This window comes from Papio anubis, chromosome 6, assembly GCF_008728515.1.
Source record: "Papio anubis isolate 15944 chromosome 6, Panubis1.0, whole genome shotgun sequence".
Classification (NCBI taxonomy): Eukaryota; Metazoa; Chordata; class Mammalia; order Primates; family Cercopithecidae; genus Papio; species Papio anubis.
The window spans coordinates 25,432,728-25,456,984 of record NC_044981.1 but is presented as its reverse complement, the minus strand read 5'-3'; the positions used below and the strand labels follow the sequence as shown (position 1 = coordinate 25,456,984).

The 24,257-nt window shown below is 38.0% G+C and overlaps 2 protein-coding genes across 11 annotated transcripts in view; one reads left to right on the top strand and one right to left on the bottom strand.

The window, feature by feature from the left end:
- CARMIL1 (capping protein regulator and myosin 1 linker 1) overlaps nt 1–24,257 on the bottom strand; it is a 342,024-nt gene that overhangs the window by 149,327 nt on the left and 168,440 nt on the right. For 9 of the 10 annotated variants that reach the window (XM_009204528.4, XM_009204523.4, XM_017957634.3 and 6 more), the window contains 5 exons: nt 22,424–22,521; nt 22,010–22,080; nt 21,719–21,792; nt 6,399–6,474; nt 1,136–1,224 (listed from right to left, as the gene is read on the bottom strand). In XM_009204528.4, the coding sequence (XP_009202792.2) occupies nt 1,136–1,224; nt 6,399–6,474; nt 21,719–21,792; nt 22,010–22,080; nt 22,424–22,521 (408 nt within the window). Of the gene's footprint in view, nt 1–1,135; nt 1,225–6,398; nt 6,475–19,938; nt 20,427–21,718; nt 21,793–22,009; nt 22,081–22,423; nt 22,522–24,257 lie in introns of those variants that run through there. The other variant, XM_021936626.2, reaches the window with a different exon arrangement.
- LOC101007063 (cytidine monophosphate-N-acetylneuraminic acid hydroxylase) overlaps nt 20,522–24,257 on the top strand; it is a 351,297-nt gene continuing 347,561 nt past the window's right edge. The window contains exon 1 of the mRNA XM_009204538.4: nt 20,522–20,676. The gene's annotated coding sequence lies outside the window, so the exon portion shown is untranslated. The remainder of the gene's footprint in view (nt 20,677–24,257) is intronic.

Below are 24,257 nucleotides of genomic sequence, written 5' to 3'. Positions count from 1 at the left end.
CGAATGGAACATTTAAAGCTTAGAACAGAGTGAAATCTAAATAGAGAAACTTCCCTTACAATATTAGTCTATATAGCATATATTTCTTAATACCCATTAATACCTCATTAGAGAATTTGTAAAGCCACAGCCAGAAAATGGTTCATTCTGATTGGCCAAAAGTGAAAAGAAAATATATAATTGCCCCTTTAAAGGCACTCTGTTGTATGCTATTAATAGTACTTTCTGGCCCCTCCATAATTAAAAAAAAAAAAAAAATCCTGGATCGAACCTGCTTTTCATGAAAATTATAGTATTTACCATATCTTATTTCTCATTTCATGCAACTGTGAATGCAAAACTGATTACACTCATTATTAAGTTTAAAGGTTACAATTGCTAGCGCTACATTTTGGCAAAAATTAAAACCATTGTTTTAGTTATGTTTAACTTGAAATAATGTACTAAGTGCTATGATTATGAAACTGTCAACCATCCTCACTTAGCAGCAGTGAAATCTTTATTCTACTAGATTCTAACTCTTATGCTCTTAACAGTAGGCTTAGGTAGTGACTACTAAACCACTAGATAAAGACTATGCAAGCATTAACCTGAGAAAGAAAAAAATGACTAAAACTGATCAAAGCAAAGCAGTAAAGTCATATGAAATACGTTATCACTATGACCACCAGTAAGGATAATAAAACCTACATATACCATCTACAGAGTAAAAGGCACTTTGTCAAATATTTTACATATATTAATTCATTTACCCTTGCAATTTTAATTGTATAAAATAGGCATTATTATTATCCTCATTTTGAGAGTGAAGAGAATGAGGCACAGAAAGCTTAAGCAACTTCTGCAAGGCCATGAGAAGTCTGGCTCAAGGATCCATGCTCTTAAAAACGATACTATGTACTCGCAAAAATATCAAGTGACACCATATCAAGAGATGTTACCAAATTATTAGGCTTCATGATGATGGGAATTATACGGATTTTTTTTTTCCAGAAGGAAAAACATTGCTGTATATGTGATCAGCCCAATTTTAAAAAAAAAAAAAAAAAAAAAAACCAAAACTATGAATTAATTAGAAGAGCAAATGGCACAGAGTTTTAAAACAACATATTTATAGATTCAGGAAAATACTCACGTTCTAAGTCCAGCATTTTCCAACACCAATTCTTCCAGTCGATTGGACCTACTCACCACCCTCAAGATCTGTTCACAGACATCAGTGGACTGTAACAGAAAACATTCTTTGACTACTCCATAACTCTAAAGAAGAAAAACTTTACTGTTATAAATCTATGCAATGCAAAGTTTTAATTAAGTAAAACATCACTCATTCAACAAACCTTGAATGAGCATCTTCTACTATGCACCATCGTGATGAAGATCCTGGAAACACAATGTTATAAAGGAGAAAGTCCCTGCCTTCAAGAGTGTGCCATCCAGCAGGGTAAACAGACAAGAAGAACACTATGGTCAGAGTTTGTGTCCCCCCTCCCAAAATTCATAGTTAAAAACCTAATCCCCACTGTGATAGCGTTAGCAATTAGGTGCCTTTGGGAACTGACTAGGTCATGGTGGTGGGGCCTTCATGAAGGAATTAGTGCTTTCATAGAAGAGGCCCCAGAGAGCTATCTTGCCCCTTCCACCTAGTAAAGACACAGCTAAAAGGCACCACCTGTGAACAACAAAGTGTGCTCTCACTAGACACCAAGTCTACTGGAGCCTTGATCTTGGACTTCTCTGCCTCCAGAACTGGGAAATAAACCTGTTGTTTATAAGCTACCTAATGCATGGTATTTTGTTATAGCAACCTGAATGAAATAAGATAAAAATATACAATTATGATAAAATAATAAAAAGACCATTTTGGTAGTGCTATGCATACATATAAGTGCACCTAATCCAGGTTCACAAAACCAAGAGGACTTCCCAAAGAAGGTGACGTTCAAAATGGAGAACTGAAGACTAAATGTTAGTGATGAGGATAATGATGTTGAAAATATCTTTGCTGAGTTCTCACCATGTGTCAGGCACTGAATTAAGTCCTCTATGTGTATTTCATTATAAAACCATTAAAGATTATTATTCCATTTTCATAGATAAGAAAATTAAGGTTTAAAGATGTCATAAATTTAAACAGGAAGGCTAAATAAGTACTTGATGAATGCTAGCTGGTATTAGGATGTTCCTACTGGAATGTAAATAGGATAAAATGGGAAACAACCTAATAATACGAAAAAGTTTAATAAATAATAGTCTCATGTTAATAAACATGTTTTCAAAACAACCATTATATAGTTGTATAACTATTATGCCTATATGTTAAACAAGATTACAACAATTAAAATGAGTAATATATAACAACATTTTGAGGGGACTATGAAAAATGAAGAGTTGTGCCCTGGTGGTAGAATTGTGCATATTTTTAAAAAATACTTATTAATGTTTTTATATTTATAACCTGCCTCATTCCAAAACTAATTTAAAGTGGTTCTTGACCTTAATATTACTTATACATTAAAAAGTCATTTTGGCTCATGTCTGTAATCCCAGAACTTTGGGAAACTGAAGAAGGCAGATTACTTGAGCTCAAGAGTTCAAGACTAACTTTTGGAACATGGTGAAATTTCATGTCTACAAAATATACAAAAAGTAGCGGGGTGCGTCCCAGACTGCACGCGCCTGCAGTCCCAGCTACTCAGGAGACTAAGGTGGGAGGATCGCTTGAGCCCAGGATGTTGAGGCTGCAGTGAGCCGTCATCGCACCACTGCATCCCAGCCTGGGCCACAGAGTGAGACCCTGTTTCACACGTGCACACACACACATACACACACACACAAAGTGATTTTAAAATTCTCCTTGCAACCTAGTGTGTACTAAATACTTCATGATATTAAAAAAGAAAGAGTGAGAGAAAGAAGGCATGTTCTGTGTGCCATAGCATACAATATCAAAGCACTTTCTTTTCATAAAATATCACATAAAAATATTACAGTACTTTGACTTATCATATAACAAATACCCACTGGATTAATCATAATTGGAACACAGTCTGAATGTGGCACAAGTTCTCTAGTCAAGTATTTTTAAGAAAACCTAACTTAGAAACACCCCAAGTCCCACAGCATGTAAGGCTCTCATAATTCTTATTTGCTGTTTGATTCCATTCTGTCAATAATGCCACTTTCACACTATTCCTGGGTTTCCAATGTGTCCCACTGATTAAGGAAGAAAGAGAAAAATTAATTCCAATTGACCTGATGCCTGCAATTTACATTATGCTGACAGTGATGATATTCAAAATGGTGACCCCCCTATCAGTACAATTCTTTATCTCACAATGTACATACAAGGGTCTTATTCTGTGCTGTCATGATAAAAAGTGACTACTTAGATAATGTTTTTGCGGATATTATCCTAATTACCAGAAATAATTCTTGGGATCATTACCATTTCTGGGCTACCTTGCAGTGCACCCAGAAAAGTAATTTACCATAATGCTTTGAAGATTTACAGCCCATTGGGGTATAAATACCATAACACAAATTTATTAAGGAAAATGTATGAAAGTGTCTCCAACTTTTCTTTAAAATGCCAGTAGGGGAGATGTATAACAAATCATTCATGACTAAATTAATTCTACTAATTTTTATTGAGTGCCAGGTACATTAAAAGCATCATTTTCTACAGGGATGAATATAAGGAAATGAAACTTTTAAAGGGAGACACACTCAAACCTAGCTACTAAGTATAATGTGATAATTCCAGTAGTATTTTCCAAATGTCTACAGCATGTGCAGCACTATGTGCATCAATTTAGGAAATTTTTTAAAAACTGGATACAGTGACTCTCCAGGAGCTTGCATTCAGTTAAAAAATGAATGTAAACAACAAAAACTAGAATCACTATAGAGTAATAAATGAACTATTGCAAAATAAATTAATTTTTTAAAACTGGAACTTTAGAACTGAAAGAAACCATATACATTATCTCGTCCCACCATGTCATTCCCTAAAGACTAAAAAAAGATGCGATGATGCTGACCAATTTGCCTGAGCTGCAAAACAGAAGAAGCTGAGCAAGACTCCAATTCTACTATTTTTTTAATGAGTCAAGAATGTTGGCCAAAAACATGGTCCTAATTGCATATTCAGTACCATTTTTTTAAAAAATCCTTGACTCAAATTAGAAATACTGATTGCTAATTTGCTTCATAAGATCAACATAAAGTCATATTTTTCTTGTGGCACCTTAGCACAGGAGGCTTTTATGGGACTAGTAACAATCTTAACCCAGAGAGCTCATATAACTTGAGAAGCAGCCACTTATTTTTGCCCTTGCACTTCATGTTTACAAAAATCCAAAGACGTGCTTCTTCATATTGTCCTTTTCTTTGAATAAACCCAATGTTACACAGTGCTCCGAGACTGCCCACTTCAGTACCCATCAAAAGAGAAAGTATCATTTCAACTTTGGGTAAAAAACATGAAGAATTTAGTATTCTTTTTGAAGACCTGTAGAGTAATATCCACAAAGATCACTTCATTTTAAAATACCAAATATTAAAAATATATGCAACCTGTATTTTGGTGTTTAAATCTCAGTTAATAGAAAAGCAGCATGAGCAGTCCTTACATCCTGTCACTCCACTTCCTTCCATCCCAGGACACCCAAGAAAGCATAATAGCATTTACCTGCTTTGTTTTGCCAGGACTGAAATGATTAGGTGCATATTTTATGTCCTAAACATCTAAGGCAGCCGAAAGGAGATGATACCTGGGAGGAATAATGACAGAATGGCAGCAGCAATTGCCTGGACACCTTCCTGTAATCTCCAAAAGCGAGATATCCACAACCTTCCTGAAACCCTCTTGAGGCCCCATTTTGAAATTCACAAGCTTATGTAAATGATTGAATGAGCCAGAAAAACTGACATGGTAGCAAACCATTGTTCTCTCTGATCCCACAACCCCTGGACTAATCCCCTTCTCATTCCTCCAATGGCTCCCCTTTCCCACCTGTACTCTTTGCTGGCTCAGGCCTGGAAATGGTCCCATCCCAGCAAGCAGCAAACAAGGGACATCTATTCTTAGGTCTCCCATCATGGCTACCTGTCTGCTCCCTGAGGGCTCACCTGGCTCCAACTCATGCCAACCCTCACTCCATCATCACTGCTCAGACACAACTCTTGTTTGAATTATATAGTTCACATAATTCATACTCTCATATATGTTCATTTCTCAATCTCTTTGATAACTTATTAGACATATACTTATTAAACCAATTTTTATTAAATAGTTACTATGAGTCACACACTCTCATAAGTACTGGATAGAGATGAGTAAGAAATGGTTCCAACTAGCTCACAATAACAGGTATGCAGGAAGCTGAGGCCCTGGAAGGTCAGGTAAGTTATCTAAGGTAACACAGCCTTATAATAAAAATCAGAATCTGAAATCCAGGTTTCTCATTCCAAGTCCAAGCATTTTCCTCTACCATATTGGCTCTTAAGGGACCCCAAATGAGTTTAGTCCATTTTCATACATACAATGTTTTAGGCCACCCCTACGCCAAGCAAATTCAGAGAACCAAGTCGCCTGCCCACTAGCCAGTCTCAACCCTCCATGTCCTACAGATCCATGTCTTACTACAAGTCTGATGTATTCACTATGAAAATCTTAAACCCCCAGATCCTATGACCTCTGAAAGTTAGAGACTTAAACATGAGAGTCTCCAGGAAAACATACAAATTCTTTCTTATCCCATAACAAACACCAGAGAGTTAATTTATGGATAAGCATCCATCCATATGACTGATATGAACTGGCAACAACCCCAAGACAGCATCTTATTTCCACTAATAAAATACACCAAATATTTTTCTCCTTCGTACCTTATGAAAACAGATTTCACTTTAATTTAATTTTGCTTTCATATAAATCTACCCAAAACCCATCTAGAAAATCAACATTAACTATCATTACTCGACCAGGGGAACTCTACCTGCTAATGTTTTCCTAAATTCTTAGGAAGGGAAACTTTGTAGACACAGAGTGTAAGATAGGAATATAAAATCTGCTATTTGCAGCTGTGCAAACGTAACTTTAACAGTTTTTGTCAACTGAATGGTTTGTACTAAAGGCTACACTAAATGTATCTTTTTGTTCATCTTCTTAAATTGCCTGAAACAGCTGAATACATGAGGAAATACTTGGAAGCATCTCACATCACAAATTTTACTAAACGTTATGCAAATCATTTAAAGGAAAATATCTCCTCAAGAAATAAAATGTATATAGTTTACCAGTACAGTAAATTTTTTTTTTTTTTTTTTACAATTATTGGGTTTTTGAAATTCAGCAAAGCCAAGCAACATTTGCTGCATGTTTGATTACTTACCAGTTTTAGATCCTTAGAGGACAGCTTTGTGAACCACTGATTATATTCCAGAGCAGCAATGATAGGTATTAAGTCCCTGGAAACAGAAACAAAGTACATGAAAGTGCTCCTACAGTAGCTACACTGACACTTAATTTTTAATCCATGACATCCAAGTTCACCTGTTAATTTCTGTTGTTCACAGATACATCTAGTAGGCCATGAGACAACAACTAAGTTCTCAAAGACTGATCTTCAAAGTTCCCAAAAGTTAAAGTAAATTGTCTCCAGGGACTCTTTCCTACTTGCAAAGGAAAAGAGGCTGGTATCAGAATTTGCTGGAAGAACCTCCTTGCTCTGAGAGATATCATACCTCTAAGTCCATACCAATAACAAGTCTTACTTCTTTAGACCTCTCCTTCATAAAATCTTTTTTTTTTTTTTAGACAGGGTTTCACTTTGTCACCCAAGGTGGAGTGCAGTGACATGGATCATGGCTCACTGCAGCCTTGACTTCCCAAACTCAGGTGATTCTCCCACCTCAGCCTCTCAAGTAGCTGGGACTACAGGCACGTGCCCCCACGCCTGGCTAATTTTTGTACAGATGGAGTTTCCCCATGTTCCTCAGGCTAGTCTCAAACTCTTGGGCTCAAAGCAATCCACCCACTTTGGCCCTCACCCAAAGTGCTGGGATTACAGGTGTAAGCCACAGTGCCTGGCCTCCTTCATAAATTCTTTAACCATCAATTATCTCATATAGTATTCTCTAGTCAGAGGAGTTCATATTGCAAGCGAGATACTGCCTACCCTGACCGTAAGTGGCACTGGATGGATGCCCAATGCTTAGCAAGCATTTTGCAACCATTTGGTCTTTTTTTTAGTTCCTACTAGTGATTACATCCATAAGATAGCCCAGGTGCATTTTTGTCTTAGGCTTCATATCAGCTCTTCGACCACAGAGTGAAGCTATCTGCATGACAGTTCTGCCTCCATTCCAATTTTGCAGCCTAAGCTCCCACAACTCATCCCATGCTCAAGACAAAAAGCTGACAACTCATTACTCATCTAATATGATGTGCAATTTCACATTCAGAATAATCTTTTACTGCTCTGTTATGAAAATTTGTGTGTCCTTAAATGCCACTACTATCACACATCCTCACCTCCTTAAGTCCTCCCCTGGTCAAACCCCACCTCCCTTTTTAGCATTTATTTATTCTATCTTATATTATATTTTGTTGCTTTAAGCATCCTTACCACCCCCAATTATTAAGTTCTTTGAAAACCAAGCCTTTGTCTACTTCAGTTTTTTAGCTTTAGTGAGGTAATAGCAGTTTTATACTCAGTGCAGGACAAGTAGCAGATACTCAAATTTTTACTGAAATAGAAAAGAAAGGCAGAAGGTGGAAAGAGGTCTGAGAATCAATATTATCTCATCGCTCTGGGTGTCGGCCCTGTGCTTGGCACTCTACATAGGCCAGTTCGTTTAAATCTCAAAACAACCCCAGGAGTTACTGTTGTTTACATCTTACAGATGAAGGAACAGATGCTCAGAAAATAAAGTGAAACTAGGCCAAAGGGACAGAATTGCAGTCAGAACCCTGGCTCTGAAGCACCACGTGTCTGCAGTTTCAATCGACATGCTTTAAAAAGATGAGATGAGTGCCCACAGGTAGTAGAAAAAAAAAAAAATCCAGAGAAATAGGTAGGCTCAGTCATGTGTTTCCACATGCCAGGTTTTCTACTGACAAGCCTCTTTACTAACTTTGCCTAAGTTTAAATTTTTTTTTAAGTTTTAGATTAAAAAGGAGAACAACACTTTCAATAGTTATTTTACGGTCTTCACTCGCCTCGTGCCCCTCCACTGACATGCTCTCTGGGCTCAGAACAAGGCCCTGTATCTCTCCCTGTTGCCTAATTACAGGTTGTAGCTTCTCTAACGGTGATTCCACCTTATTACAGAGTCCCCAAAGCCCACGCTGAGAGTTCTCATGTATATTTCAACATTCAGAACTATGGCAAAGCAGTCTCATCGCATCTTTTTTGTGGATTTAATGTCCAGGAGTGACCACACTTGGGAACCACTTTTTTGTGTAGTCTGTTCTGTCACATGATCTGATTTGAAGTATAACTGGCTTTTGTCATAGATGAAGTCATTTTCAGGAATTGAAGGGCACATCATTTCACAGAATCATGAAGGCAGTGGGTAAACAGCATCATCTCTACATACGACAATACTTAACACTAAAAATGCTTATTCTTCAATATTAAATTTTTAAGGTATACAGCATTCTAAAGTGTACATTTGTGTGATATAATCAAGAATTGGGATTAATAAAATCTACATATAAAAAAGATACAAATGCTAACAAATATAGACTTTTCTTAAGAAAGAAATACAACCAAACGTCATAAGGATACCGTGTTAGCATTAAAGGTGATATTAATTTCTTCTAACAAAATTATTATGTTTTAAAATTGCTCTATGATTCATATGCATAATCTATTTTACAAAATTAAATCGTCTATGGATGATATAAACAAAATTTTGCTCTAGAAAAAATTATTCATGAGGAGGATGGAGACTAAGTATATTGGCATGGTTTGCCTACCATGTTTCTCTAAATTGTGTTAATGCCTAGGCTTTTTATGCTAAAAAACAACTAGAAGGAGACAATCACATATTATATTCAGTAGATATTATTTAGTCCTTAGTACTAGGCAGGGTTATTAGGCTCTGAGAGCTAAGAGATGAAAAAGAAGCATAGCTCTTATTCCTCTATCACACTCCAGTGGTAAAGAAAAACTCCTACTCAACTATCTGTAATACAATAGGAGATGTGCTGAATAGGGAAAATGTTAAAAAACAAACAAACAAAAAGCCCTAAGAGCACAGTAGGAGAGCAAGTAATTCAGCCTGAAGTAAATGGGGAATGGTTCACCGGCTTCAAAGATCAGAAGGAAACCAACCAGCCAGGGAGACAGAGTATTTTAAGAAATTAGGAATAGCATATACAATGGCATGGGAACCTGAGCATATCCAGCAATTCCATCCATTCTTATGTTCAACAAATGCCAGCCATCGTGCATGAATCACTGGGCCTGATGCAGAAATGAACACAGAAAATGGTCCCTGCCCTGTAAGACTGATGGCCTGGCAGAGCCTAGCAGGAGACTCAGGAAGGAAAAAGCAGCCATAATACAGTGAAACAAGCCCTAGTGAGGTAGGGGGAATACAAAATACTATGTGTGCAAATAAAAGGGGTGCTAATCAAGACAACCAAGTTGAGAAAGAGGATGTTACTGAGCCCTCAGAGTGGGATGAGACACATATTCTAAGCAGAAGAAATGGGCAACAAAGTCAGGTATGGCTTAGTCTAAGAGTTTTTAGAGCTCCGAAAAGCACAATATGAAAATTTAAAAAAAATTGATAAACTGGACTTTATTCAACATTAAAAACTTCTGCTCTATAAAAGATGTTAAAAGAAGAAAAAGATAAGCCACATGCTGACAGAAACTATTTACAAATCCCATTTCTGAAAAAAGAATTGCATCCAAAATGCATAAAGAACTATCAAAAATAAAAAACAATCACCTCAGTTTTTTTAAACGGGCAGAAGATCTAAACAGACACTTCACTAAATAAGCACATGAATGGATGCTCACAGTTTTTAGCCATTAGAAAAATGCATTAAGGAAAAACCAAAAAGTGATGCATGGTTTAAAAAAGAGAAAAAAAAGTTTTTAAAAAACCTGACAATACCAGTTGCTAACAAGGACCCAGAGCAACTGGAACTCTCAAATGTGGCCGATGAGGATGCAAAATGATACACTCAATGGAGAAAACCGTTTGACAGCATCTTATTTAGGTTTAACAGATATTTGACATCTGATCCAGCAATCCCATTTCTAGGAAATTACCCAAGGAAAATCAAAATTTATGTTCACATAAAAATGTAGACAATTATTTATTTTTAAGAGCTATGTTCATAATTACCAGAAACTAAGAACAATACGGATGTCCTTCAAACTACAGGACTGTCAAGGCTAGATTAGAAGAGGTAATAATACAGCTCTATCCAGCTCCCTCTCATGGCAAGCTCACCCATGGAACGCAGCGCTGCCTTGCAGCAGACAGCCAGCATCGAGCACCAAACTCGTGAATGAGGAACGCTTCATTGTGACTCCTGACTGTTCTTGCTGTGGCCATTAAGTTTGAGGGGCTTCGTTACATAGCAATAGATAACCAGAACACTTGGCACCTAGAAATGAGGCTTGAAAGCTACAGTTAGGCCGGGCGCGGTGGCTCGAGCCTGTAATCCCAGCACTTTGGGAGGCCGAGACGGGCGGATCACGAGGTCAGGAGATCGAGACCATCCTGGCTAACACGGTGAAACCCCGTCTCTACTAAAAAATAAAAAAATTAGCCGGGCGAGGTGGCGGGCGCCTGTAGTCCCAGCTACTCGGGAGGCTGAGGCAGGAGAATGGCGGGAACCCGGGAGGCGGAGCTTGCAGTGAGCTGAGATCCGGCCACTGCACTCCAGCCCGGGCGACAGAGTGAGACTCCGTCTCAAAAAAAAAATAAAAAATAAAAAAAGAAAGCTACAGTTAGGAGGCTTGACTGCATGCATGCAAAGCAGTCATAGAAAACTTTTGAACAGAAATGTTTCAGAAAGTTAATTTCTGCAACATCAGTGGGAGTTATCAGTAATAGTCTCCACAATGCAGACATGATGTATCAGAGATATAGCAGGAGTCTAAGGCAGAAGGTGGGTGTGGGTTCAGAGGCTAGAACAAGGACCAAGGCAAAATAGTAATTTTTTCCAAATTGATTTATAGATGCAAGTAATATAATGCCAATCAAAATAGGTATACTTTTGTGATAAAACTATAAAGGAACACAAAGATTACCGGAACCATTATTATAACTGGGCAGGGCAGGTGGAGAAGGAGGGAACCGTGATTGAAAATTGATATATGTAAGTCTTTTAAGGAGAGGTAGTAGCCTATTTCTTGCGTTAAATGGTGGACATAGTAGTTAAATTTACAAAGATTTCCATCTTGGTATATATCTGCATACTTTTCTCTAAGGAGACAAGTACAAGGATGGCCTTAGCAGCATTACAGGTAACAGACAATACACTAACCAAAATGTCTGACAAACATTCAGCAGAATGGATAAATTATGGAATGTTCATACATTAGAATACAAAATAGAAACAAAAGTTAATACATTATAGCTACACATACCAACATGTAAAACCTCAATTTCTTAGATACTTAATACCTCTCAGCCTGGCCGCAACATGCTGAGAATGAGGAGCTTACAGTGTAAGACCAAGTGCCCAGGAAGTACTTCAGCAAACGCTTTATGTAAGAGGCAAGGTCTAGTCTAGAGAGACATTCAGGACCCCTAGAATTCACTACTCTCTGGGCATCAAGTCACCATGACAGCCAGAACAAACATGAAGACCAAGGATCAGGGAGACTCAGGCCTGCATGGGACAAACAAGTTTGCATACAATAAAAAAATTACGGAGCCAGTAATAATCAAGACTCTGATGAGGTCTCATTTTAATAGAAAATACAAAATACACAAGACAGTAGGTAACTAATCTCATTTCTGAGAGTTCATCTTCCTGGATGGCTTTCTTAGGACACAGTAATAAGTGAGCACATAAACAGATCATGAATAAATATTTAATCTGACATTTGCATGGGCCTCCCTACTGCTGTGCTGATACCAACTCACTGCAAAGGACTACCTGATTTTCCCTGGTGGAGTTTATGGCAGGACCGATCCTTCCTCGTGTTTTCAGTAAGTGCTGATGCAATTAATTGACTTAAGAGGAAAGGTTTCCAAACATCAGCCATTGTCATATTAACTGATTTCTCTTAGTTGGAAGTGGTAACAACTTTTTACCATCACCAGTCCATCATATTTATTTTACATTCCCCACTGTGTTTTGCTTTGACATCCTAAGAAACTCCTAATTATGATGGAACCTTTGATCTGAAAAGTAAAGTCAGCCTTAAAAGAAGTGATAACAGTTGAGGGAACCCTCTCATGAGTCCTGTCAACATGGCAACACAGCATTCTCCTGTACATTTCCAAACATTACTTATATCATTTCCTTAAAATGGTAGCAAAAACATCTTAAGACTACAAACCCTGAGGAGAAGGATCCAGTATTAACATCTTTTAGAGCCACGTCGCACAGTCATTTCTTACATGACACTGAAGAGAGATGAGACAGTTAATATTCACTAACTTTTTCCTGTTGTAAATTTATTATACATAGAGTTTTTTTGGTTTTGTTATTAGTCTAATGACTTGTTGGGGAGTGTAAAAAATGTTGGGATCCAGGTCAGGTGTGGTGACTCACACCTGTAATCCCAGCACCTTGGGAAGCTGAGGCAAGTGGATAGCTTTTGCCCAGGAGTTCAAGACCAGCCTGGGCAACATTGTGAAACCCCGTCTTTACAAATAAATCATAAATCAAATGTAAAAAATTAAAAATATAAAAATTAGCCAAGCATAGTGGTGCATGCCTGTAGTCTCAAGCTACTAAGGATGAAGTGGGAGGATCAACTGAGCCCAGGAGGTCAAGGCTGGGTGATACAAGACCCTGTCTTTAAAAAAAAAAAAAAAAAAAAAAGAACAAGTTGGGATCCCTATTTCTCGTGTCAGTTGACACTTCAGAATAATAGAAACCTCCCCTTAAAACTCAAAAGAATCAAGTTTTTCTCTTATACCTTTCCAGAAGAAAAAGCCATCATAAAACTGATAAAGAGTATCACAGAAAAAAAACCATGAACTAGTCTCAGGAAATCCAAAATTTTCTGTAACATAGGGATTCACTAACTTCACTTTTTTTCAATTAAGAAAACTTGTCACTTTAGATAACTGTTCATTTTTTTAAAAGGAAGACCTTTAAAAGATATGAAAATAGCAAGCATTTATTTGAATATGTACTAATACAAAGTGCTTTAAATATATTTATCCATATAGTCTTCATAATTACCCCAGAAGAGAGGTATAATTATTAACCCCATTTTCAGATGAACACTCCGAAGGCACAGGGAAGTTTGATGTATGCACAGTTACAAGGCTAGCTGAGGCAGAGCCAGGATTCAAAAGCAGCCAGTGTGACTCATGATCCCATGTCTTAACCACTGTGCTGTCATCTCACTCATGACTAACTTGCCTTCCATACCATCAAAAAAGTCTTCATACTCTACAGAGGAAACCAGGATGGTATATCCACAGGTTTTCAGATCAAAGGATCGAAAACCCCTTCCATCACAATTAACCAATCATTTGGTTTCTGATTTTAAAGTTTTGTTTTGTTTTGTTTTTGAGACGGAGTCTCGCTCTGTCACCCAGGCTGGAGTGTAGTGGTGGATCTCGGCTCACCGCAACCTCTGCCTCCCAATTCAAGCAATTCTCCTGCCTCAGCCTCCCAAGTAGCTGGGATTACAGGCGTGTGCCACCACGCCTGACTAATTTTTTGTATTTTTAGAAGAGTATTAAGATGTATTCTGAAGTTTCAATTGTACCATCCCCTTTTTTTCTGAACATCAAAAATAAACTGCTAATATGTGGGGGCTAATTTATAATAAAAAGTTAAAATGCAAAAACAAAGAAGTTGGCAAGGGATTGAGAGTCTAGATCTCTTGCCAAATTCTTTGCTACTCTACATTCTAGATAACCCATTAAACCTAGATTACCTAGTTTGATTCCATCTTTTTGATCTGTATGACTTTATAAGAATTTAATTTTCCTAGTTATTATTATCAGTACAAATTTCCCTCCTTACTCCCTTTCCCCTGCCTGCCATCTCTCTGAAATTTTAAAAACACTGTGTAAACACAGTGTTAAATATACCAGGAAAGTGTTAAAGAACAAAAATAACTGACGGATGTTAAGGACATCTAGCAAGTCCCACAACCTGCAACATGAGAAAAGCACAAATAGAGCAGTAATTCAATGAACAACATCATGATTATTCTTAGTATATCCACCTACCACAGGAGTGAAGATTTCCCTCTAATAAATCTTACAAACATTTAAAGGCTCAAAGGAGGTGTTTTAATGCAAGAATGCACAGCCTTGCCACTCTTCATGCTCCATGCATGCACACAATAGATTATGCACTCTCATGGAAAGGCTGGTAAAACTCAGAGCATATTCATTTGACATATTCATTTGATAGCCTTTCTGGGAATAATTTAGACTTTCCTCCATTCCATCTATTTTGGAAATGAGAGTTGGAGAGTTTTAAAAAGTTAAGAATGTCACAAATGAGCTATTCCTTCCTGCTATTCTAACTTATATGTCCTGTATATTATTAAATCATTAGTGGAACCACTCATCAACTCTGGGAAGGATGTAAATACCTAAAATAGTTCCCAGATGAGGACATTCCTAGAGGTCTAAATGAGTGGTCTCTACATTTTTTTATCATTCATCCCCAACAGCAAAGAATTTTGAATATTCCCCCCTCTAAAAAATGTGTTAATCTATAAATCATACACATGTACTGCAGCACTAATATATTAAGCTCAGTATAAAACATACACACATGCATAAATAAAATGAATAAGAAAAATTAGACAAAAATCAAGTTCTACTATTAGCGTCACATCCCCAACATATCATCATCTTATTCGCTCCTTAGAGTTCATCTCACCCAGGTTGAGGACTATTGGCCTACAGAACTATTTCAAGAAATTCAGGACTGGAAACAGAAGCCAATGGTGTTCACACCTGATTCCACTCTCCAAACAGCAATGCTTTTATAAATGAGACAAGGAATTAAAAAAAAAAATGGATCTTTGATTAGGAAAAGAATGACAGCAGTGTCCTCAGGACAACCTTGCCAAACATAATCCACACTCAGAACTCTTTCCTGATAGTATCACACTCAAGAATGTCACCTTGATCAGTAAGAAATATGACAACACAAAAAAGCATGAATCTGCTGCCTGGACTCTTGTGAGCCAAGTTGAAGCTCAATGATGCATGTCATGGAGTCTTCAAACAATTCATGAGATTAGCTCCTCTTTAACATCTTTCAGGAACACGAGAAATCAATGGAGTTATAGCTATATATTTTCTTCTTCTTGGCACCAGTACCTCTACCTTCATAATTCCCTACCACTCCAAATTACAGGGTAATTAAATTTTTTAACATGTCAGCTCACAGACCTTTGAGAAATCCCATGAGAAATTTACAACAAATTTTCAATCTATGCTTTTTTTTGGCCTACTGATAACCTAAAACAGAACAAACGGAAAGAATATACTTAAATAAGATGCCAACTGGACATTTTATAAATAACAACTGGAGTGGGCATTTTTCCAAGTACTTCCTAATTACGGTTCTCCAGAGATTAACTGGCTAGATCTAGCATGATCACTGTCATCCTTATTCCTGAATGCTTATTCAGCAACAACAGAGGGACTGGTCCTAGATTCAGTTCTGATAGAACCATAGTAAATAAATAAGAAAACATTATCACAACATTCAAATTGCTTACAAATTACCATGAAGCACCTAGATAGATCTAATTGGTTTTAGTGAAGTAGCAAGATATATAGAAACAGGAAGCCAAGTCCACATTGAAAAGAGAACAGCAAGCTGGATGACTGATAAAGCAGCCCCAGGACAGGACGATGCACCTGCCTCTCCATCCTTCGGTTCCTGTGGCTATAGATCACATGATATAAGCGGCACAGTGTCCTAACACTGGGCCTATGTCTGAAGAAGAGCAAATCCTAGGCAAATCAGAGGGGTGAGGACAGTAGTAGGGGCTCTTGGTGACAGAACAATGACCAAGGCACTGCCCTGTCACCACACCTGGACCTTCTAAAACCATGTCTCATGTGTGGTGATGGGGTCCCACACAGACAGAATGTTGCTTCCTCCATCTCTGTGCTTCAGATGAGCAAGGTGCCAAAACCATGTTTCATCCTCTCAGACCTGTGACATTAACATCAGTGCCTCTCCCATGACTCAAATCCCCGGCTTTGAATCTGAACTGGTCCTGGGAAAATGGTAGTTACAAACCTCTAGGCAGAAGAAAATAATGACCTGGATGAGTAAACTAAAAGAAACAAATGGAACTGTATAAGAATCCAGATAGAATTTAGCCATGGCTTCAAGCAAAATGGGGTTAAGAATGTCATTAAAGCTATAACTGCCGACCTGAGCAGGGTAGTAAACAATATTTGAGTAATCTGACAGGCTTTCTAGAAATAATCCTACCTCGCAGGATTCTCCACCAGAGCAGATCACTCACTGTCCCTTAAAAATCCTTTATTCTGGGACAATGGCTTGACTGTAGAGTATCACATCACAGAGCATGAGCAAGACAGACACAGCCTAGCCCTCAGTGAATTTCCATTCCAGAAGCACTGATAGTTTTAAGGACTGTTACAAATGGATGTTTCTAAGTAGGAAGACTAAATATAATGGCAAGAAAAAGTGGAATGAAAAAATAAAGCTAGCCGGGCGCAGTGGCTCAAGCCTGTAATCCCAGCACTTTGGGAGGCCGAGACGGGCGGATCACGAGGTCAGGAGATCAAGACCATCCTGGTAAACACGGTGAAACCCCGTCTCTACTAAAATACAAAAAAAAAAAAAAAACTAGCCGGGCGAGGTGGCGGGCGCCTGTAGTCCCAGCTACTCAGGAGGCTGAGGCAGGAGAATGGCGTGAACCCGGGAGGCGGGGCTTGCAGTGAGCTGAGATCCGGCCACTGCACTCCAGCCTGGGCAACAGAGCCAGACTCCGTCTCAAAAAAAAAAAAAAAAAAAAAAACCTAGCTGGGCGAGGTGGCAGGCGCCTGTAGTCCCAGCTACTCGGGAGGCTGAGGCAGGAGAATGGCGTAAACCTAGCAGGCGGAGCTTGCGGTGAGCTGAGATCCGGCCATTGCACTCCAGCCTGGGTGACAGAGTGAGACTCTGCCTCAAAAAAAATAAAAATAAAATAAAATAAAAAAGCTTTGGATGATGGCCAGTCAGAAGAGTTTTTTTATTGACTCTATGAAATAAGTACAGCTTTCTACAAGGAACTCTAGCTGTAATATGAAGTTCACAGATCTTGACATACAAATGCATGCAGAATCTAATTTTAATAAATACAAGTGGCAAACACGGTTGCGTGCTTGTATCTGAATTATGTTCAAATAGGGGACATATGTTCAAATATGCTCAAAAAGGGAACATAGGAACTAATTGTCATAGAGGGAAAATTAATGTATACATATGAGAATGTCTCCCCATTTTTGCTAACAAACTCCAGCTCAACACATTTAATGTCTTCTCTGACACCTCCACATTTTCTAATTCCTCTTCTCTGTATCTCACACCTCAATGAGAAAAATACCAGTAGAGGTTAAGAGAATAACCCACACACATCACATCCACTTATGCCACAATGAATCCTACAACTGTGGCATTTAAGTGCAGACTGATGTCTTCATGAATTAGCATGTTCAAGTTTCTACTACATCGAAATATTCAGCTAATAAAATGTAATTCAATTAGCGAAATACTATCAAAGCCCATCTAAAAGGACTGAGAGCAGTCTCTTTATATATAACCTGGCTCTAATTTTAATAGTAAAACTAGCAAAAAACAGTAAAAAAAAAATTTGAGTACCATCTTGTTTTTTAATATTTAGTTATTGCATTCCAAAGACTACAATAGTAATATTTACACACATATTATAAAACAAGGAGAAATGTTAAAATGAGTCAATAATACAAAGTTCCACTACTTTTTTGTAGCCCACCTTGGATTTTTCTCTAGATACATACATTTCACATTAGAGGCGGCTGATCTAGAGCAGGTATCAGCAAACTACAGCCCATGACACCTATTTGTGCAAATACAGTTTTATTGGAACATAGAAATACTCATTCATATATTGTCTAGGTCTGTTTTTAAGCTACCACAGTGGAACTGTATAATTGCAACAGCAACTGTCTGGCTCATAAAGTCTAAAATATTTACTATCTGGTCCTTGACAAAAAAAAAAAAAAGTTTTCCAAATCCTCCACTAGAGTCTCAATAATGACAAATGTCCTTCTAGCCCCTTAATTAGGCAAGAAAAGTAGATTATTTGGGTCTACCCCACTAATGCAGTCTTTACTGATGAAATGAAAATTCTCCAACTAAAGAATTAGTAAATAATTTTTCTAAAAGGTTTGACAAATTTCTCATGCTACATATTTCAGGTAACTGTATTTAGTGGCTTATTTAAATATAGTTTCCCTTTGCCTACAGATTAATTAAACATGGTGGGTTAGTTGCTGGATGAGACCGAATTAAACATGGATTAGTTGAAAAGTTTAGCACTGACCCTATACATACCTACCAATGGTATAAAAACCACTATGGCATAATAAAGTAAGTCAAAAAAAAAAAAAACTCTCCAGCTGCCCTATAGTGTCTTCACTCCCATGGGCCAGATGTTCTCCAAGGATGGACCCTTGGGGACCCTGAGATTCATTCAGGAGGTTCACAGGTTCAAAATTGTTTTCATAACAACACTAAAACAAACCTATCCTTTCACTGTGTTGACCTTTGCGTGGAAGGTACAAAAGCAATGGTGAGGAAAACTGCTAGCACCTGAGCACAAGCCCAGGCGGGCGTCTTCACTGGCACAAGCTCCTAGTTTTTTAAACAAACGTCGATTTCATTTTAGAATGTCCTCAGTGAAGCAGTAAACATTACTCATTTTATTAAATTTTAGCTCTTAAGTACAAACGTTTTAATATCCTGTGTAACAAAATGAGAAGTACGTTCAAAATGAGATGTTCCTCTATATATCAAAGTGATCACTGTCTCAATGTAAAGTGTTTGTGTGACAGTTGCATTTTAAGCAGAACTAGCTCCTTTTTTTCAGTGGGCCATCACAAAAAAATGACAACATACAGTTATTTAGATTTGGGATTTGGTAGACATTCCCTCTAAAATGTAAGAAGTAATCTGGTCACTTAAAGATATAACTTCACCTGATACTACGGTTTTTTTGTTTTGTTTTGTTTTGTTTTTCCCCAATAGTAAAATTGTATCTTTCAAGCAAAAATTTAAATTTTGGAAAACTTTTATCTGCTACTATGAGCTCAACAGCTCTGAAGTATTTTTAAAAAGTTTTATAAGATCAGTGATGATAGTTATCAAATGTCTTTCTTTTTTCTTTTGCTATTGTACAAGAGGAAGATACTTGAAAACTATGTATAACTCGATGAACCAATATTTTCTAAGTTACCAACGTACAATGCTACAAAATTATGTATGGATAAGACCCAGTGGAAGGATAAGATAGACCAAACAGACTTTAATGTAAAAAAATTTTAAAAAGTTCATTGATACGGTTCTGATTCTACATTGCAACTTACCTTTAAGAAACCACCACTTACTGAGTTGTGGTGAAGTACCAAGGAAGAATAGCCACAACTATGTGACAAGGCTATTGAAAATACTTCCTTTTCTAACTACACATCTTAAAGGCTGGATTTTCTTTTTATACTTCAGTCAAAACAACATACCACAATTTTGTGAATGCTGAAGTAGATATGAGCATCCAGTTGTCTTCTATTAAGTCAAACATTAAAACGATCTGCAAAAAGATAAACCAATGCCACTCTTCTTGCTGATTTATTTTTGTTTTGTAAAATATATCTACTTTTTCATAAAAATGGTACCATGGTGCTATGGTACTATGTTAGTACGTAATGGTTTGGTTTATTAGTGTCATTTTTTTAAATTAATATTTCAAATTTTAGTTTTAATTTATAATATTGCAAATACCAATGTTTTGACCCACAAAAAGCAAAGATCAATCATTTTTAAGATTTGTAAAGGGACCAAAAATGCTGAGACCAAACACTGGATGACTGTGAAGTTCTATCTTATTCTACATGCAATTTTCTTGTTTTATTGGAAAATACTTACGAAGAAAAATATTTTCCCTTTTTCTTTCTCAGTTCACTTTTTTATGAGCTACACAGGAAACATCTTGCCTAAATTTGAAAGTATAAAGTTGCCTCACTTATAGGAAGAAGGAGAACTGCTCTAAGCAGGAAAAAAAAAAAACATTGCCTGAGAAATGGAGGCTTGAGGCACATCAGCCACAACTACAGACACAGCTGAGCCTGCTTCACCATCTTCCGTAGACCCAGGCTGTGTGAAGACGAGGTATTTCCAGCTAGTATACTTTTTCCCTGCCCGATTCAGTTGGCTAGAGCTCTTCAGGGACCACACTGCAATTCTGGATTTCCTGCCAGGTAGGTGGAAAAATAATTCAAAACGGTATTTTGGGGGGCAAGATGCTGGTGCTGAGACGACATATGGGCAACAACAATCCTCTGTGACACTCCAGTTGTCCAAGTGGCACAAGTGATATAGCTAGAATCCCAGATTTCTCTCTCAATTCCAATCGGAGGGAAAAGATGTATTGGGTTGGAGTTTATTAAGCAGGGGGCTGACCTCTGCCTACCTACAATAGGTAGCAGCATATCCAGGGCTGAAGAGATTGGGATAGGCAAGATAAACTCCCAGACATTCTGGAACAGGGCCGGGCTCGACTGTCAGAGAGCAAAATAAATTTGCCAGGTCTGCTCTTGTTAAGAGACATGGGGAGCAAATGAAGCTTTTCTCTGAGGCCTGAATCTCATAAGCCATACCCCTAAATATATTCAAGTCAAGATCTTAAACCTCAAAGTTTCTCAAATAACTTGTAACAGGTTTCATGACTTTATTATCACTATCACATGGCAGATACTGGCAAACTGATTTTCACCAACATACACACATACACCCTACCAATGCCCAATTCATAAAGAAACTCTGAACTAAAAGTCATATCTTAGAATTTCAGTATGGAAGTTCCTCCTTGAAAAGATGTTCTAAATGGCAATTAGGTAAAATAATACTACATTTTATAGACAGGGTAGAATAGACAGACTTTTGTAGGCCGATATATGAACCTAAGAATTATACTGTTTTTATGGTAAAATTCAGCACATTTTCTAACTATGAACTCTGGATTTTGGATACACACATGCACCTCCACAAGTAATCCACAGTGATAAACATATTTGAAACTATAACTTGAAAGGCAAAAATCTAGAGATTCTTAGATTGTCCTGATTCCTCTTATAAAACAATTCTTTGGAGATAATGTACAGCCCTAAGTGCCAACAGAGAACTGCAGGAAAGGAGAAAGGAGAGGAGAGGAGAGGAGAGGAGGAAGGAAGGGAGGAAGGAAGGGAGGGAGGGAGGGAGGGAGGGAAGGAAGGGAGGGAGGGAGAGAGGGAGCGAGCTTACCTGTGGTCAAGATGACTAAAATCTTGTAAATTCAATTCCCTGGTGTCTTGGGTAAGATAAATTGTATCCACATCCTATTTCAGTCATGTAATCAGTCCATGCAGATGACCAGGGAAGCAAGAGAGACAGTGAGAATTAGACAATGACAATGTCAGGTTTTTATGTAATCTGAGAAATGAAGATTTTAAGTGAAAAATAAATGAAGGGAAAAAAAGAAAAATAAGCCAGTCAAATATTACCATATATTCCAGGAGTGTGTGTGCTCACGCACACGTAAACAGACATTCTTACCCATTGTACTTCTTCCCTGTAAGAAAATCCAAGCCAGTCACAAACACAGGCATACATCTGAGAAAATCCACCTGAAACATACAACAAAAACACTGACAGGTCTTTGGCAAAATGATTTTTAAATTAAAATTTTAAAGCTTAAATATGGCCAATGTTGACAATACTGATTATCCTTTTCCTTTTTAAGGGGGAAAACAGCAAAGATTCTCCTCCCTGTTCTATAGTAAGTACATAGCAGGATGCAATACAGCTTAAATATAGGACTTTTGTCCACCAATCTAAAGTCTGTGCGCTGCTAATTACACCTTGAAACTAATTGCACCTTTACAGTAGCACACTAGGAATAGACTTAACTTCCTGGCAGGGGGATATCCATCCAGCTATTCACATTTCAGTTTGAAAATGCATGCTCACCACAGGGGCCCTGCTCAGCCACGGTCTGGCTGTCCCACAGAGCCTGGAGACTAGCCAGGCGCTCAGGCGGCTCCATGGAGACTTTTTTCATGATTCTCCTGTAAGATCAACAACAACACATTTCACAAACCACATTTTTCAACTGCACATAGAAATAAATGTTGTCACATTCCTTTTCTTTAAACAAAGATGAGTGTCACTTCAATTTCAGTAAATATAATTTTATTTTTTGAGCACTAGAGAGCTGGAAATCTAGAAAACATAACAATAAATCCCTATAACTTTCCTTTGTAGATGAAAGGTATTTAGCAATATAGTCTCCATGTTATAGTTTTATAATGTTAGATTTTGTTAGAATAGTTTGAAAAGTGTGTTCCACTTAATGAATTACTAGATTACATGTATACCAAACATAAATTACTAATTTTCAATTAGTTAAAGTAAAAATCTCTTCTGTCTTTCTATAGTGCCTTGCACAGATGTCCATCAAGAAACTGATCAAGTCATACTGGAATAGTTGTTCCTTTTGCTATCTCTTCCCCTGGGCCATGATTCTTCTGGGGCAGAGAACATGTGCAGCTCCTCCCAATCCCCCATCTTCCTCTTCAGAACCTAACAAAGTTCTTGCCCACACATGCAGAGACAAGTCAGAGTAGTGGTTAGAAGTACAGCCAACCATGCCAAAGTTTCCTTATTCAGGAACTGACACATTTCTGAATTTGTCAGTTTCTGAGATGCTATCCCATAGAGTTATTGTGAGAAAAAAATAATAATAGTACCTATAAAGTTATTAGAATAACACCCCCAGGGCTGAGCCTGTAATCCCCGCACTTTGGGGGGCCAAGGCAGATGATTACTTGAGCCCAGGAATTCAAGGCCAGCCTGGGCAACATGGCGAAACACCATCTATACAAAAACTACAACAATTAGCCAGGTGTGGTAGCATGTGCCTGTGTCCCAGCCGTTCAGGAGGCTGAGGTGGGAGGACTGCTTGAGCATGGGAGGTAGAGGCTGCAGTTAGATTGCACCACTGCACTCCAGCCTAGGTGACAGAGGGAGACTCTCTCTCAAAAAAAAAAAAAGAATCCCTGGTGTGTGGTAATGTCAATGTATGTTAACTGATACCATCGTTAGTTATCACAGAGTAATCGCTTAATGAATAGTTTATAAATTCATTAATTCACTCAAAAATTTTTTATGAAAGATCTACAGAGTGCCAAGACCCAAAACCAGGTACTAGGCATACAACCATGATTAAACACAGATGCTACCCCTGCCCTCGCAAAGCTAGCAGTCTACTGTGAGAAACAGACGAATAACCAGGCACTAGTGGAAGAGAACTAACACAAGGAAAGTTCAGGGTGGAAGCGCGGGCAAAGAAGGGGCACTTAGCTTATTCCCTGGCGAGGAGAAGGGGTGGGACGTAGGGAGTTGGAAATGCTCTTTGGTATAAGATATCTCTCTGCTAAGACCCATAAGAGGGCAAAAAGAGACAATCAGGTGAAGCATGGCAAGAGGAGGTGTGAGCTACGGGCCAGGAAAGTGTTTCAGATAAAGGAACAGCACACCCCCAAAGATGAGAAAGCCCATGCTTACCAGAAACTCAATCTAGTTCAAAATAGTTGGCAAATGATGTGTAATAAGGAGAGGAGTAAACAGAACAATCTGGGGAGCTAAGCAAAATCCCAGGCCATGGTGAGCCTCGCAGGTCAAATAAAAGGATTTAGATTTTATTCTCAGGGCAATGAGGAGCCATGGCAGACTATAAACAGAGGAGTACATGATGATTAGATGGGCACTGTGAACAAATATCTGCCTGTGTAGGTATTTGCTC